This window comes from Hemibagrus wyckioides, linkage group LG15 (assembly GCF_019097595.1).
Source record: "Hemibagrus wyckioides isolate EC202008001 linkage group LG15, SWU_Hwy_1.0, whole genome shotgun sequence".
Classification (NCBI taxonomy): Eukaryota; Metazoa; Chordata; class Actinopteri; order Siluriformes; family Bagridae; genus Hemibagrus; species Hemibagrus wyckioides.
In genome coordinates this window covers 19,903,802-19,920,997 of record NC_080724.1, presented here as the reverse complement: position 1 = coordinate 19,920,997, position 17,196 = coordinate 19,903,802, and the positions used below count along the sequence as shown (strand labels likewise).

Here is a 17,196-nt window from a genome sequence, read left to right as displayed (position 1 = left end):
CAGGAGAGGAACCTGATGTTATCTTCTGCTGTTGTAGCCCATCCATCTCAAGGTTTGATGTGTGGTGAGAGTCCTGAGATGCTTTTCTGCTCACCAAGGTTGTAAAGAGGGCTTATTTGGGTATCTGATTCTTATCTGATTCTCATTAACCAGGTGTTGCAGTCTGCAGACCCTCTGCTTACAGGATTTTTTCACTATTCCAGAGGTGCTGTGTGTGAAAATCCCAGGATATCAGTTGTTTTAGAAATACTCAAACCAGAACATTTGGTACCACCCACCATGGTCACACTTTTCCCACCATTCTGAAGTTTGATCCGAACATTAACTCTTTACGTGTTTCAGTGTGATTGTTTGCATTGTGCTGCTGCCACATGCTTAGCTGAGTGGATAGCTGGTGTATAACGGTGGTTTTTTATTATGTTGTAAACGCTGCAAAACGGATTAACAGTAGGTTAACAGTATGCTTTGGTTGCTAAGCAACAAAATTACTAAATGTCTAAAATGTAAAACCTGGCACAATAATACAAATGTACAAATTACTGAGGATGGCTTAGGTAACAGCTCAGCCAATCAGATTTTAGAACTGATATAGTCATCAACATCGAACAGAGGGCGGTTTGACATCTACATCTACATCCAGATTTCTCTAAAGCTGCATTGTGACAAAGAATATACAAATGAAACTCAACAGAATTGAGAACATGAGAACATTTACTTTTCAGAATCCTGTATAATGATATATAACGATGTATAATTTCACTCTTAATGCCGGGCTTCCTCGAGTTATTTACAATAGTTCATTCGGTTCATTTTCTATCCCTTCACACTATAGCATTTCAGTAAAGCGTTCATTCACCCATCCATCTCTCTCTCTCTCTCTCTCTCCACAATACTGACTGATTAGAAGGACCTGTTTCTCATTACCTAGGATATAAATATCCGCTCCAAACTTGATCTGCTCGATTTCCTGTTTCTGTTGTTTCCTGACATTTTGTCTGATCTGATTATTGCTTCTGACTCAAGCTTGTTAGATTGTTTGCTATTCTTTTTCTTCTGCTGCTCGATTTTTAACGCTCGTCTTTGGTCTTTGAGCGGTAGGAGCTGCTTAAGGTCAGTGGTTATGGTTAAGGAGGTCATGATTAGCAGGTCAAAAGACAGGACTGTGGGGAGTTTGAGAAAAGCTGTTATGATTTTGTTTCTTAACCTTTTGGGAGAAGTTATGATTCATTAGTTTCACTTCGGTAGTGTTTTTTGTACAACACTCACCATTTTGTTAAATACATATTTTTGGATTAGATCTACTTTTGGAGCAGGTTGGATGTTTATGGAAAAGTCTGTCTGTGGGAAGTATCTGTTTCTGTTGTATTCTGACTCAAGGAGCTTATTAAAAAGATGTAGAAAGATTTACTGATGCTGTTGAATTGTTATTGCAATGGCTACAGTTTCTGTCTAGCACACCACGAAAGTTCTTTCAAGATTATTTTAGCAAGTTCTGCCATTTTATCTATCAGAAGGACATTGGCCAAGTTCTATTTTTTTGTCATTTGACATGTCATGCATCTTGTTTTGCAACACCAATTAAGGTTTGCTTAATGGCTCCAGAATACTACGAATGCTGGACAGAGATTGAAAAATCATCTGGGAAAAGCAGAATTCATGCCTGAGCTATTTTGTTTTGTTTTTTTAATATAGTTGCCTGGCAGACACGCATATCCAACAAACAAGAGAAGGAACATTAGCTCTACTTCCTGTCGATATTTACAAATCAAGTTCTCATTTGCGTTCCATTCAAATCCACTTCACGGTGGTGGGATGCACCTTCATGCACATTCATATCTTCTGAACAGTTTAAGGCTGCTGCACTACAAACCTGGGCATGTTTTTTGTTGTTATTGTGTTTTTTTTCTGAATCAGGAACAAGTAAATATGTAGAAACACTGACAAACCTGAACGGATATATCTCAAGCTCACAAAGTTTATCATGTGAGGATGAAGAATAAAGAATTAATATACTTAATTAGTTCTATCAATTTACATCGATTCGAGTAATATAACTAACTAGCTCACCATTTGTTGTTTATTTGCAACTTAATCAGTTTCCAGGCTGCAAAAACACAGAGCATGAACTTGATCCATCTGCACAACATCCAAATCTTCTCAAAATCATTTGGCAAGTTCTCATTCAGCGATTCGTTGATCCAAATCCATAACCTCAGCTCCAGAAAGCTATAAGTGAGCTCTAAACAAACGAAAGCTCTTCTTTCTCCTTTACGCTTTATTTTACACCTGTCACCTCTAGGCTTTCAACTTCAGTAGTGCTCTAAAAGCACGTCCTAACTCTGCTGAACGGCAAGGAATAACGCTGACAAGCTGTCAAAATCAATAGACATCTAGATAAAGCTTGTACTGCTGAATGGTTGTTGCAGTTCACCTTTGACCTTCAGCAAACCATATTACAATCCCCTAGAGATTATGTATTCGCTAGGTCCTTTCATTCGGTCACTCAGCGAACCATTCTGCAAGTTCAAACATATCGTTATTCAGCAAATCCTATCTAAGTTTCAAAGAGAAATTCATCGCAAATCATTCACTCCAGTAAGTCCTCTCCATCATTCTGTCATTCAGCATGTCTTTAGCTGACTTTTACATCATACATCAAAGTTAGCCTACAGGCTCCAAAATACTGAGTGATCCCTAACCAAAGGAGTTCCTTCATCTGTACTCTTTATTTTACAACCATCTACCTTTGTCTTTTACCTTCAATAGCATTTATATGCTGAATGAAGTGCAGGATGTCTTGGATGGACTAGGTCTTAAAATGAAGTGACAGTTCAATAAGTTCAGTCATCAGTGAGGGTGTAAAGGCTCTAGTGTGCAGGGGATGTGGTAGCTTAGTGGTTAAGGTGGCGGACTAATGATTGGAAGGTTGTGAGTGTGAATCCCAGGTCCACCAAGCTGCCACTGCTGGGCCCCTGAGCCAGGCCCTTAACCCTCACTTGTATCAAATGATATAAAAATGTAATTCACTCTGAATAAGGGCGTCTGCTAAATGACAGAAATGTACATGTGTCTGACATGCATATTAATCATAAACTAGCGTGGTAAAATTTTGGGCCATTACTAACTAAGCTACAATTGTCCGATAACACCATTCTCTTGATTGTTCTTGCTGAAGAAAAGAGAAAAAATGGCTCAAACAAGATAGCATCACATAGCAAGCATCAGCACAAAGTCATAAACTCTTGCTTCAATGAATAATGAAATAAGAAGACATTGATACTTCAGCAACAAGACCTGGAAGGAAAGTGGGTGAAGTTGCAGCTCAGTGGTTAAGGTGCTGGGTTTCCGCTCGGACATTTGTGAGCTTCAGTCTCAGCACCACTAAGTCGCCACTGCTGAGCCCCCAAGCAAGGCCTTTAACCTCAAATTGCTCAGTTGTATCAATGAAATGTAATTGCTCTGGATAAGGGCATCTGATAAATGCTGTAAGGGCATCTATGTAATGCTTAAGTCTTCACAACATCATCTCACTAGAGTTGATCTATATGAAGAAGCCATTTTTTCCAGGATGCGCTACAGTATAAAGTTTCCTGGTCTGCTTGGGAGAGTGAACATAACTTATTCTCAGGGGCATTTGCAAATAGTAAACTAGTAAAAGCTGCTTTACAAAATAAGAAAAATAAGTAACTTATCTGCCAAAAGGTAGCTTTTGGTTTTGTGCCTTCAAGTTTCTTTTAATAAAACCTCCAGATGATTTAGTATGTGTGAGTATGGGGAGACACATGTAATAAATAGAGCATGCCAGATTTGCAGTCATGGACTATCACTTATGAAAAAGAGAAGAGTTCTTCTTTTTTATTGTTGCTCATAGACCTTACTAGGATAGACCTATATCAATTTCACTACTAGTCCTTGGAAATCCTTCCATCAGACATGTGCTCCTGACCCAACATTCTTGGTGACACTGCTAAGAAACATTGCTTATAGTTACATTTTTTTGGTGTCTATGTTGCTGTGGGTATTCTGGAATTGTCATTTCTCTGCCTTACCATGGGCCTGATTTTGTTAGCATCCAGAGATATCTTACTTTTAGAAAACTGTCATTGAAATTAGCATTGAAACTTCATGGATGTTAAGACTGGCTTCAGAGGCGATGGAGCAATACATTGAAAGATTAGTCAACTATCCTTAGTCGACTTAGACCGACTTAGTCAACTGTCAACACTATTCCTTTTTTAAAGTAGCAGCAAACCTGAGGTACAAATGGACAGAAATCAGATCCAAGTTGTAGTTTGGCCCAGTTGCCCAATTGCCAATGAAAACCAAATGTTCTCTATTCAATTCAGGTCCACATGCTCCCCCCCTTCACTTCTTTATTCTACAAAACATCACAATTGCATGTGGACTGTTCACCCAAAGTCACTTCTGTTGCTATTCTCAAATACCTAGACCACATACTACGGTTTAAAGCGGATTAATAAAATCAGTTCATGGAATCTGGATAAGTTTAAGGTTGTATGTTGTTGGGCATCACATGAGGTACCATGAAATGTTGTTGGTAAATACACCACTTTATAGTTTCTCATGGTGGTCTTGTTTGTACCGCATGTTCTTGGCCCCACTTCATAGGCGATTTAGATGGTCCAACACTATAGCCTTCATGGGCAGGTTTTCCAAATCTTTCTCATTTATTTATACTGGCATATCCCCCAGTGATTCAGAAAGTAAATTTAGAGTATATTGCATTTGCATGTCTTTAGACACCATGTCTTTTGGAGTGCCTGTTAGAAGATTTTAGTATGAACAGAAAAACTACAAATTGACAAATGTACACAGATGTTGGGTTTATTTCAGACAAATTGGGCCAATTGAAAGGTAATTATCCTAACATATCCTTGTAGGGGATGCCGAGGTGTACAATTAGTGAGGATTTACAGTAATGTAGGTAGGCGATCTGTAAACCTAGGCTGTAATGTTTAGGAAATGCAGAACATTTTCCCTTTATTCATTCCTTAAATGTAAGGTCTTGGCAGCTGAAATTAACTTTCTTGTTGAAACCCATCCATCATGGTACCTAATAGAATCTCCTAAAAAGGAGTCTATTCATTTCTTCTCCAGTTAGCACACTTTCTCCAGATTATTCTTTAGATTTATGCAGAGCTATAAACGAATATAGGATGGATTTATTGTTTATAGTTTTCAATTATAATTCCGTACAAAGTACAACCAAAATCAGTGTCTACTGGTAGAATTGGGATGCTGGTCATCTGTTTGACTTCAAATATAAACACCAGCTTTCAGCTTTAAACTATACATCATCATAGTTTGTGGTGAGATGTAAGCATTCTTGCCTCCATTTTGTTCCACTGTTTGAACCTTTACCACTACTCCTTTTGAGTGCTTTTAAAATTTTTAGTGTGCTACTCTCAGTCACAAGACGTTGTTCTGTGAAAACTTATTTGCCTGCACATATTTTTTTGCAAACTCACAAGTGTGAAACATTTACTGTAACATTTACATTAATTACTCTGCAGCTCAGCTGTGAAGTCCTATAATCGCTTTACAGATTATTCAAGATAATTCTTTACAGTATTACTGTATTTGGATTACTACATTGTATTACTTTCCAGTAGTATACTGAATATTTTGTAAGTAAAATACTAGTAGATTTAATAATAGTATAAAATAAAACATAAGCTCGTTTGGCCGATGCTTGGCGGCACTAGGACTTGAACACACAAGCTTCTAAACTGTATTCACTGTGAATTCAGGGTCTAGACAAGGAGCATTTTTACCATTCTCCCCCCTGTCTAAACTGTTAGATATTCCACTATGCATTCTGGTATTTTTCTGTAAAGCAACACATTGCTCTAATTTCCTAATGACCCACAGTACAATCCTGTAAAATCCAGCAACAGGATCCTGTGCTCTCATTGCCATGGCCCGGGTTCGATTCCCAGGCAGGGAGCTAACCCGACCACTGAAGAGTTAACTCTCGGTGCTGGTCCCAAGCCCAAATAGAATGGGAGGATTGTGTCAGGAAGAGCATCCAGCGTAAAACATATGCCAAATCAAAACATGCGGACCAAATGATCTACTGTGGCGGGCCCGAGCAGGGAGCAGCCGAAAGAACAACTATTTTTCTGTAAAATGATACTGTAAGTCATTTACAGTGCCTGTTTGCATCATACTTCATGATGTTTTTGTTTCACTCCTCACTATTTTCCTAGAAGTTTAAACTTAGGCATAAATTCGATGATACAGAATTTGAAATTGATGTGAATATAAAGCTTTAAACCCATATGCATTATTTTAATCTCCCATTTAATAACTTGTTAGATCTCGCATGCTAGATTAACTTTATTTCCATCTTCCATTTAACGGACTCAGTCATCAAAACGCTTTACAATACAAGAATCAACATCTGCTTGTAAAATCAGATGTACATCCGGGCAGGACTGACGTTATCAGGCCACGCTTGAGTTATTTTGCTATCAAGGTATTTCAGGCTGAATTTTTCTCGAGGGTGAAGAGAAGGAGACGGATCCAGACGGAAATAAAATCCCTGAATATCACCTGAAAGGGAGCGTGGCAAGCCACATACCACACATCAGATCGCACTGTAATGGGGGTATGACTGTTTGATCCCCCTGTGATTTCTGGACTCCATCTGCATTAACATTTGAGCGTATATTAACTTGTCATCAATCACTGTGTGTTATGTTCAGGCCACCATAATCGCTATGGAATAATAGCGCTGTGTATTGACTGAAACGTGTGTTTAGAATAACACATGGTATTAATAATGGCTTTGACCTCAATATAACCACAAGGAGGATTTTATAGACCACAGAGAGAGAGAGAGAGAGAGAGAGAGAGAGAGACTGAATTGAATAAGTAACTCTTATTATTTATGCATGTGATAATCCTTGAATTAAGGATATTTTTGAATATATATTTTAATATTTTGAGCTGCATACGACAGAACAGATCATTAAATAAATGTGTTTTACCGTGGAACACAAAACATTATTACTGTAAATTTATGCAGCTGGCAGGATATTCTGCAGTTTGGTTTACTACCAAATGCAAATTAATAGAAAACCACATATTTTCCGAGTTAAGGCTGATCTTTTATGGCATTTTAAAGAAGCTGAGCCTCACAGTTTGCAAGGATCATAAATTAGTTATAGCTCAGAAGGGTATATTTTATCTAAAATAAAAAATGTGTGGTTTTTCTATACAATGCATTTTACGGTTTCTGTTAGAAGAGGAGTTTTAAATACCGCTGAAGGTTTCCAGACTGTAATTTTAATTTAGTTAAAAAAAATAATACAGTCTAAGAGCGTCAGTGAAAATGCTTCAATTTTGCATTTGTTTCTCATTTAATATTTTAATACAGTTTATGATTGACAACTAAGGTAAAATTACTGTCATCTTTAAGCCAGCAGGAAGGTAATGGACTTATGGGACATTTACAATCAGTATAAATAAATGAATGATTTTCTGCAAGATTTTCTTTCAGGCTGCAAGTCTGATATAAAATGAGTCAGGACTCTGTTGGCTTTCAGCTTTCAGTGTGTTTTTCCCTCTGTTGGATAACCTTACACAGAATTTTAGTGGTTGAAGATAAATTTTAGATGTTTATGAAGCACTTGGGGCATCTCAGAGAGCAGAAATGGGTTTGATATCATCATTTGAGGATAGAAACATTTGTGTGGAAAAAAATATCCGTTTTTATTTTTTGGAACTTTTTTATGAATATATTACCCCTAGTAGACTAGGAATAAACAGAAATAGTTCTGAAACACTACAAATTCTTAAAGTTCTGAGTGTCTACTTTCATACGAGCTTCATATTAACCACCAGTGTGGAGTGAGAAATTCAATCATCAACATGGAAACAACAAAAAATTCCAGTTTTTTGGTCCCTGGATAAAAGAGTTAATGACAGTGTAACTTGAGTTAGCATGGACTTCACAAGTTTGTGCAAGACCTGATAATCCATTTTAGATAAAATCCATCAGCATGTCTGAACATATGCTTCATATCGAAATAGGGACCTAGAAAGGGACCTAATATTCATGCAGCATCATGAACATTAAATAACCCGTATATATACAAGAGCAAGAGCTGTATATATACAACCACACAAGAGCTGCAGTTTTGGAGATGCTCTGATCCAGTCGTCTATCCGCCATCCGCCAATTTGTCCCTTCTCAAATTCGCTCAAATCCTTACGCTTGTCCATTTTTACTGCTTCTAACACATCAACTTTGAGGACAAAATGTTCACTTGCTGCCTAATATATCCCACCCACTAACAGGTGCCATGATGAGGAGAGCATCAGTCTTATTCACTTCACCTCTCAGTGCTCATAATGTTATGCCTGATCTATATAAATTTTTCAATATTTTAATTTTGAATTAAAATATTCAAAAAATTCATTGTGGTCTCAAATTTTTGGACTGTACTGCATACAATGTAAATATATTGTTTGTGTCAAATTTCCATATTTCCATATTTCCCTTAAACATCAAATTAGAAATGAATTGAGCACAAATAACAGCTCTGTACACCTCTGAATTTCAGTAAAACTCTATAAGTTTACCTGACGTGTAGTGAGTCAGAGAATAAATCCCTGGTGTCTGTCTGCTAATTGTTTGTTTATTGTGAACTGGAGCCATGAGAATTATGCAGCTAACAAGATTTGATCCTTTAGTTAAGCATCCTGCAAAAGCACGCTATTTTATACCGCTTAATCACATTTCAGCTTGCAAATTTCTAACCAGAGGCACAGTGTTTGATTTAATGTAATTCAAACGCAAACTGATTAGTTTTTATTACTGTTCGAATCACTAATACACTCAGGGTCTCTCTTCTTAATGACAGAAATGAGCCATCAGTCTTTAACACCACTTCATAATCTTATCGTTGCTGTCAGCGACACGGTGAGCATGTGTACTTTGGCAAAAGCAGCATGTCGACACCCAACACCCAATCAGTTAACACGCTGCTCTCGGTGTGTGAGACGCAGCACTCAGTAGCAGGATGTTTGAGTTTCTGAAGGACGTTAATTTATCCGATGCTGGCGATCTATTAGCGCAGGATGCCGTGGGCTAATTGCATAGTGCGTGTACGCTACGTTTGTGACAACATTATTAAGCCTCATATCTATAATCACCTTGTGCTTTATTACTGCTAATGATGTTATTACAGTATAATCACTGTGACATTTGTTGATGTAGAATCATTCACATGCTTCTCAGATTAGATAAACAGATGAGGCTCTTATTATATAAGAGACTAGCCGTCTAACACAGCTAGCTATTTTACTAACACCAGCTAGTTTTTTGCTTTAGTCTAGCATGCACAGGAAAATGCTCTGTTAGTACTTGTTTCGGTAAAATCTCGAGCTAAACCTAAAAAAATACCTGAAACTAGCCCCAAAATATATTATATACATATATATAAATATATATATATATATATTGTTATCCTGGGAAGTTGTATATATATAAAACATAAGTTGTTTTCCTCACCTTCCTTGAAAACACATGACACCTTCACATCATTTTTTAAAATGAGCAACCTTGTTCCTAGCCCAAAGTGTGCAAAAATCATATCCCTGGCAACCCTGGGTATGTATTATAGCAATAGTATGCTTGCATTTCAGCTTAGAGAAAGACACAAGTAAGTTTTTAACAAGCATTTACATTAGTGCATAAATAGAAAAATGCAAATATTCATTTGATATATTTTCTTGTTTGTCTTCTTTTCATTTCATTTATATATTTTACATTTTATTGCACAATATGTTTGGTTATTTATCATTTGAATACATCTGCATTACTGGGTTATGAAAGTTAATTGATTGACATCCTGATTGGTCACCTGATCATTACACCCATTCTTCTGTGAAGGCTTTCCATTAGATGTTAAAGCGTCACTGTGGGGATTAGTGATCATTCAGGTACAAGAGCATTAGTGAGATCAGACACTGATGTTGTAAGAGTGAGGACGTCTGGGGTTCAGTCGGTGTTCCAGTTCTTCCACTTCAACCTTCACATACCATGTCTTCATGGAGCTCTGTGCTTTGTGCACAGGGGCACTGTCACGCTGGAACACTGTTTAAGTCTCCTAGGTCCAGTAACTCCGGCATACGATCGTCATATACACTTGCTTCGAGCTCTGTCGCTTTTTTCAAACAGAATAGAAAAGGCCCACATATGGGTGTGATGGTCAAGTGCCCACAAACTTTTGGCCCTACACTGTGGAGTACATTTCATCCAAATGGACATGTTTATGTGCAAAGTTTCCATTGTATACTGTGGGAAACGAGGTCTGGGTTTTTTTTCTTCTGCCGTATAAAGAAACTCCAGGAAGCACGCTTTTCGGCTTACACCAAAACCAAAATTAAGCTCATGGCCGAGTTTCAAATGCAGAACATGAACATTTCCAAGGGATTTAGCTAGGTTTATATTATAGCAGACCTCTCCTCACACCACAGGAAGGCCTATATACGGAATATCACCACCATCACAGCTGCCTTCTGATATTTCACTGCAAAATACAGTTATGTGAAAGGAATCATTCATGTTCAGTTCAATTTAATGGGCTGATCAATCACTTGCTCCTCACTGAGATTTTCTCCAAACCAAGTTCATGTCAGTGAAATACATATCCTTCTATTAAGATAAATACTATAGCAAGTGTAATTGTAAAAAGTACAAGTATTTTACTTTCTACAACTGATGTGACACACCCAGTTAAAGTGGTACATTCTGACACTTCATATCAGATGCTTAACTGTCTTTATTTTTATTTTGCACTTCATTTTCTTTATTAAGTAAGGACGGATGTCTGGGCGCTTACATCTTTCAAGGCTAGAGTTTCAATACTCTTCATTTTTTTAATTGTCATTAAATGGAAGTACCAATAACGTCCTCCCACAGTCCAAAGACATGCTTCTAGGCTGATTGGAGTCTCTAAATTGCCCGTAGTGTGTGATTGCATGAGTGAATGAGTGTGTGTGTGCCCTGCAATGGGTTGGCACTCCGTCCAGGGTGAGTCCTGCATTGATGCCCGATGACATCTGAGATCACAGGCTCCCTGTGACCCAACGATAGATCTGTACAGACAATGAAATGAATATACATATATACATATATACAAATTTGGATACACCACCTAATTCCATGGTCTTTCCTGATGTTTATTTCTTTCTACATTGTAAAACAATGCTGAAGGCGGCCAAAATTCACAATAATGTCCTTTGAACAGTTGATATTGAGATATGTCTGCTACTGATGCTCTGTAAAGCCTTCATAACGGCTCTAATCTGAGGTGCTTTTAATTGGTGATTTCTGAGGCTGGTATAACTCTAAATGAACTTCCCCTCTGCAGCAGAGGTCAGTTTTGGTCTTGCTTTCCTGGGATGGTCTTCATGTGAGCCAGTTTCATCATGGTGCTTGATGGGTTTTGCAAATGCACTTGACAATACTGTTCTTGCAAGAACTATTCCAGAACACCTGACCTTCGTGTCTTAAAATAACAACTGACTGTTGTTTTTTGTCATTACATATGGATTACTGAAGTCCATGTGTGTTATTTCATAGTTTTGAAATCTCCAGTATTGTTCTAGAATGTAGAAAATAAATCCCTAAACAAAAAAACATTGAATTAAAAGGTGTGTCCAAACTTTTGACTGGTAGTGTATGCTATAGTATCAAATATTTAACAGATTAATGGAAACGGTTAAACCTCTGAGATCACATGACCATCACAAAGAGTGACCTGTTGTTTGAGGGATATGTGTGTCTTTGTTAATTGTTAGTTCATTTAATGCTAGTGTTAATTTGCATTAGTGTTTATTTTAACAGCTAATTTTAGTCTGTTGGTCAAATTGGGTCAAAAGTCAAATTTTAGTCTGTTGCTTATTAGACTAGGTTGTTAGTCTAGATTTAGACGATGAAAAATTACAAGACTGTGTGTGTGTTTACTCGTTGCTTTTTGATGACATCATCTTGTTGTACCTCTTCGAAAACATAACCAATTCTTAGAAATGAATCACATGGCTGTTGGTATGGAGGAGAACAATAAGCAAACTGTACCAGTGTGTATCTCTGGCTGTGTTTTTTGTCCAATGATTGATGGCTGTAGTGTTTAGGGGTAGTGTGGAGTGTGCATTGAAAAAAAAGCTGTCAGAAAGATTGGCTAAACCACTTTGACCTTCTGTGAGTGAGCCGGTGTGTTTTTACAGAGGGGAGCATGGAGCGCACATTTCAGCGTTAAAGTGCAACTCGCACTCGTCGTAATGTAAATACAGAACCCCCCCCCCAGCGTTTTCATCCTGCATCCATCAACTGAGTGTGTGTTTGGACGGACAGCACATGTGCCGCATGTGGAGGGGAAACACCACAAGAAAGTGACCACTTGCACCAAAACCACACTTGGAGAGAAAGTCTTAGAGAGAATTTTTTTTTTTTTGATGTATTAAGCTTTCACTACTTCTTCTGACAAATTGGATTACTCCAGACACAGTCATCCCAAACCGCATAGAAGTGTACTAAATAATCGTCTGTTCCCAAATATTATGATACCTGTAATGCGTATTATGTAGCAAGCAATGCTAGTTGCAAGAAATGCAAGATGGCTAGTTTAATATCTGTACAATAATTCAGAAGATGATACATCAAAATGCATCTAAACAGAACTAATACAAAGATGCCTGTAAAAAGATCGTTTACGGCTTTGAACTTTGAGGGCAGGAATATGTTTGAAAATGTTTGAAAAGCTGGACAAATGTCTACTCTGTCATTAAAAAGGGTACTACATTGTACCTCACCTTCTCACTGGGTTCGTACCCTTTTGTACCTTTCTCGTGTATCTTTTCAGTTCTTTGAAAGTATTACAATAAAAAGTAAAGTAGTACTTTAAACGCTTTATAAAGTTGCAAGAGTGGTTCTTAAGCCCATATTAGGTTTCTCAAATCACATTGTACTTTTTCTACACCAAAGATACAACCGATAGAAAAAAGGGAACCGCATGACACACATTGTACTCTAATTAGGCTAATTTGTACTAACGGTGAAGGTCTGAAATAAAGAAAATTTGTCAGAAACTGAATTTAGGTTAAGATTATTTCAAGTAGCACACATGCCATAGAAAGAGACATAACTGTAAGGGAGAGACACGATGTTTAGATAACATTTAAAAAGATTTTATTGGAATGATTTCAAATTTGTTGTCACTCAGCATGGACTGAGAAAAAAGAGGGAGAGGGAACAAAAGAAGAGAGAGAGAGAGAGAGAGAGAGAGAGAGAGAGAGTCGTTTGCATTATTCGATACGAATCGATTCTTTTAGTCGGCTCTTTTAGAGAGACAGAGAGAGAGACAGGTGGAGAGACAGAGAGACAGAATAGGGGGAGAGGAGAGAGAGAGAGAGAGTCATTTGCATTCTTCGATACGAATCGATTCTTTTAGTCGGCTCTTTTAGAGAGACAGAGACGGAACAGGGGGAGAGGAGAGAGAGAGAGAGAGAGAGAGAGAGAGAGAGAGAGAATCGTTTGCATTCTTCGATACAAATCGATTCTTTTAGTCGGCTCTTTTAGAGAGCCAGAGAGAGAGACGGGTGGAGAGACAGAGACAGAACAGGGGGAGAGAGAGAGAGAGAGTCGTTTGCATTCTTCGATACGAATCGATTCTTTTAGTCGGCTCTTTTAGAGAGACAGAGACGGAACAGGGGGAGAGGAGAGAGAGAGAGAGAGTCGTTTGCATTCTTCGATACAAATCGATTCTTTTAGTCGGCTCTTTTAGAGAGCCAGAGAGAGAGACGGGTGGAGAGACAGAGACAGAACGGGGGGAGAGAGAGAGAGAGAGAGAGAGAGAGAGAGTCGTTTGCATTCTTCGATACGAATCGATTCTTTTAGTCGGCTCTTTTAGATGAACACTAAGAGCCGACTTGTACATATATGAGTCGCGTTTTTTCCTTTCATTTCTGTCGCAGTGTATCAGTAAATACGTATTTTCTTTTCTTTTTAAAGATATTTTTGTTCATTAGTCTGAATATTAAGGTGTTTGCCTGTCTCGGGTGTGTGTATGTGGCAGCGTAGTAGGGAGTCCGTTAATGTAGGCGCATATCGAATATATTGTAATATATTTTGTAAAGTAGTTTTGTTTTGTTTATTTAAATGTAGTGCAACATTTTGTGAGGAACAAATGTCCAAACATTAATAAGCAATCAACAAACATCGCGACCTCGAAAGCTGGTAAGATAAATCATTCGGAGATGAAAGAGTCGACTCTTACTGGCAAGCTGAGCCGAAAGATTCGACTCACTGAAATGAGAAGGAATTCCCATCGTTTAAATCATGGCAAACTTTGATTTGTTTATAATACTACCTAATGTTGGATTTGAGACAGACTGTGTGTGTGTATGTGTGTGTGCGTGTGTAAGAGAGAGAGAGAGAGAGAGAGAGAGAGAGAGATTGCTAACATTTAAAGATCTTTACTGCCCTCTAGTGGCCATCTGACTATAATGGGATGGACAGGTGGACAGGTACAGTCTTTTTAGGCGGACAACTGGAAAGACCACTCTATTTCACACTTTATCTATAAAAATGTCAAACCATTGGTTCAGTAGTTAACCATCAATTTACTAGAGCAAACTAATACATACCGGAATTCATAGTTTAACTGAAGTCAGTGATGTGCGTCAAAATGTCAAAAATAAATGAAAGAGTGCAGACTAGAGGCTGCTAGCCTGTCATAACACAGGTTAAAACTACATTTCGCTTAAATCTGCTTGTTTATTGGGCCAAGAGATCATTCTTTGAGAAAATGCTTAGTACTAACCTTTGTGTGTACATTTTCTGCATTTTCTTCAACAGTAGCTGTGATAATCTAAATATACTCTGTCTTTGATTAGTGAGCTGTGGTCAGGATGTTGGTTGCTTGGTAACAGGGATGTTTTTTTTAGGCATTAGTGTGTATTCTAGGATATGGCCTAGGTTATGTGTTCTAAGATATGGCACATGAAGTCTATACACATAACCAAGAGAAAATGGACAGGGGAAGATTTGTACAATAAATATGTGTGTGTGTGTTACAGAGAGAAGCAGACACACAGGCCGGTCCTGATGGCAGGCTCTCGGGGCTCAGCCAGCACTGGACACTGGCTTTAGGAGCCCACGAGACGTTCACTTCAACCAGAAACATTTCACAGGTGAAACAGATGTATCATATCAATACCTGAGCTGTTTGCTTATGCTTAAGTTAGATGTTTGAGCTGCATTGTCTCATACACGTCATTCTTTCTCTCTAGCTCGTGTGCCCATGAGGTCGTCGACGCCGGTCCTGCTCTTCCTGATCAGCGTCCAGGCTGCACTCAACACGGTGGGAAACGCCCACTCACAGGAACCAGCCAATCAGAACGCAGGAACCCAGGACTCGACCCACGATGACCTCATCCCCACAGTTGACGCTAAACTGTTCAACAAGTGGCGTTACCTATCACCTCGTGTGCTCTTCAGCGACGTAGTGCCCTCCGATGGCCATTTCGAGCCTCGAAGTCCGCGAACACGCCGGAGAGCGCGCGACTTCCAGAACCGTGGTGAATATTCGGCCTGCGATAGCGAAAATCACTGGGTGGGAAACATGACACGTGCTACAGACTTAGCGGGAAACGAAGTGACGGTGCTGCCTGATGTTCGCATCAACAACGTGGTCAAGAAGCAGATGTTTTACGAAACCACGTGCCGAGTCACAAACCGTGGCTCCACCCACCGTGGGATGAAGGCAGGAACAACCGGGTGCCGTGGGATCGATAACAAGCGCTGGAACTCCTATTGCACCAACACACACACGTATGTCCGGGCGCTTACCTCTTTCAAGAATCAGGTCACCTGGAGGTTCATCCGAATCAACGCCGCCTGTGTGTGCGTGGTCAGTCGAAAATCGTGGAAGCACTGATTCACAAGTCCTTTCCCCTGTTTCCTGAGTGAATCAGTTGATTGAATTGTGGAAGTAGGGATTCATGATCTGACTTGCTTGTTTCCTCGACACGTAAATCAAGTGAAGCGGTTCGTGATGATACTAATTCACGATTCGGTTTGCTACTCATTCAACAATCATTGAATCAAATTGACGTAGTATTGGCTCGTTGATGCAGACAACAAGTCATTTGAATGGTAGAAATTCGCTTGTTTCGTTTGACAAGTCTGTCAAACGGACCGAAATGTGGAAGTACTAATTAATCATTCCATTCATTTCTTTTCTGAAGTGAATCGACAAATCAAATTGCAAATGCACCGATTCATGATCCGATTCACTAGATGAATCAATGAATCCAACAAAGTAACTAAGCAAATCAAATCGTCTCTGTGCTTCCAGAGAAAGCTATTTCACCAACATATTTCTCTAGAAGTGCTGATTTGTTTTGATTGTTTGTCCAAACCACCACCCACCCATCCACTCCTCAGACAAACGTCGTACTGCCAATTCAGCATACCAGACTCCTCCCCTCCTTTTTTTTTTCTCCATCTACAACACCCTACCCCTGTCCTACCCTACCTCACACTGTAAATTATTGGTCTGTTAAGTTATGATGACTGCATGACATATTTATATAGTTTATACAGGCAAAAATATTAAATATGTATGTGTATATACAGTATACATCCAGAAAACAAGCATATGTTGTGTCATTGTTGTTGTTCATGCTGTTATTTATTAAACACTTCAGTACTTCAGAGCATGACGTCTCCTTTAATTCAAGTGGATTTTATTGTCATTGCTTCATTTAACCTTTACACATGGGAAGGACCACAACAACACAGAACAGTGTGCGCTAACTATTGCTAACTAGACAGAAAACTATTCATCTGTGTTGATCATTAGCATTACTGACAAACTAGCATAAATAAACTTTTCACTTTTAGATGTTCACACCACAATAATTCACTTTTTAAACTGAATGAAGAAGTATAACATGGTCTTCACACTTGCTTTAAATGCTAGCTTGTTAAGCTTAGCATGCTTAATGGACTAGCAGGATTATTAAAGATGTTTAGCTTTAACTCTAGCTAGATTACAGCCCCCTGCCATGAAGCATCTAATATAGCTAGCTGTCTAGCATTATAACAAAGCCCTGCCTTGGAAGTATGCTAGCTAACTTGGTAGTGTAGCTTATTTTTCT

General features: G+C 38.6%; 1 protein-coding gene across 1 annotated transcript in view; it reads left to right on the top strand.

The window, feature by feature from the left end:
• Nucleotides 1-16,749, top strand: part of ngfa (nerve growth factor a (beta polypeptide)) — a 43,747-nt gene extending 26,998 nt beyond the window's left edge. The window contains exons 2-3 of the mRNA XM_058409865.1: nt 15,112-15,225; nt 15,325-16,749. Of these exons, the coding sequence (XP_058265848.1) occupies nt 15,336-15,971 (636 nt within the window). The 5' untranslated portion in view covers nt 15,112-15,225; nt 15,325-15,335 and the 3' untranslated portion in view covers nt 15,972-16,749. The remainder of the gene's footprint in view (nt 1-15,111; nt 15,226-15,324) is intronic.
• Nucleotides 16,750-17,196: the final 447 nt, after the last annotated feature.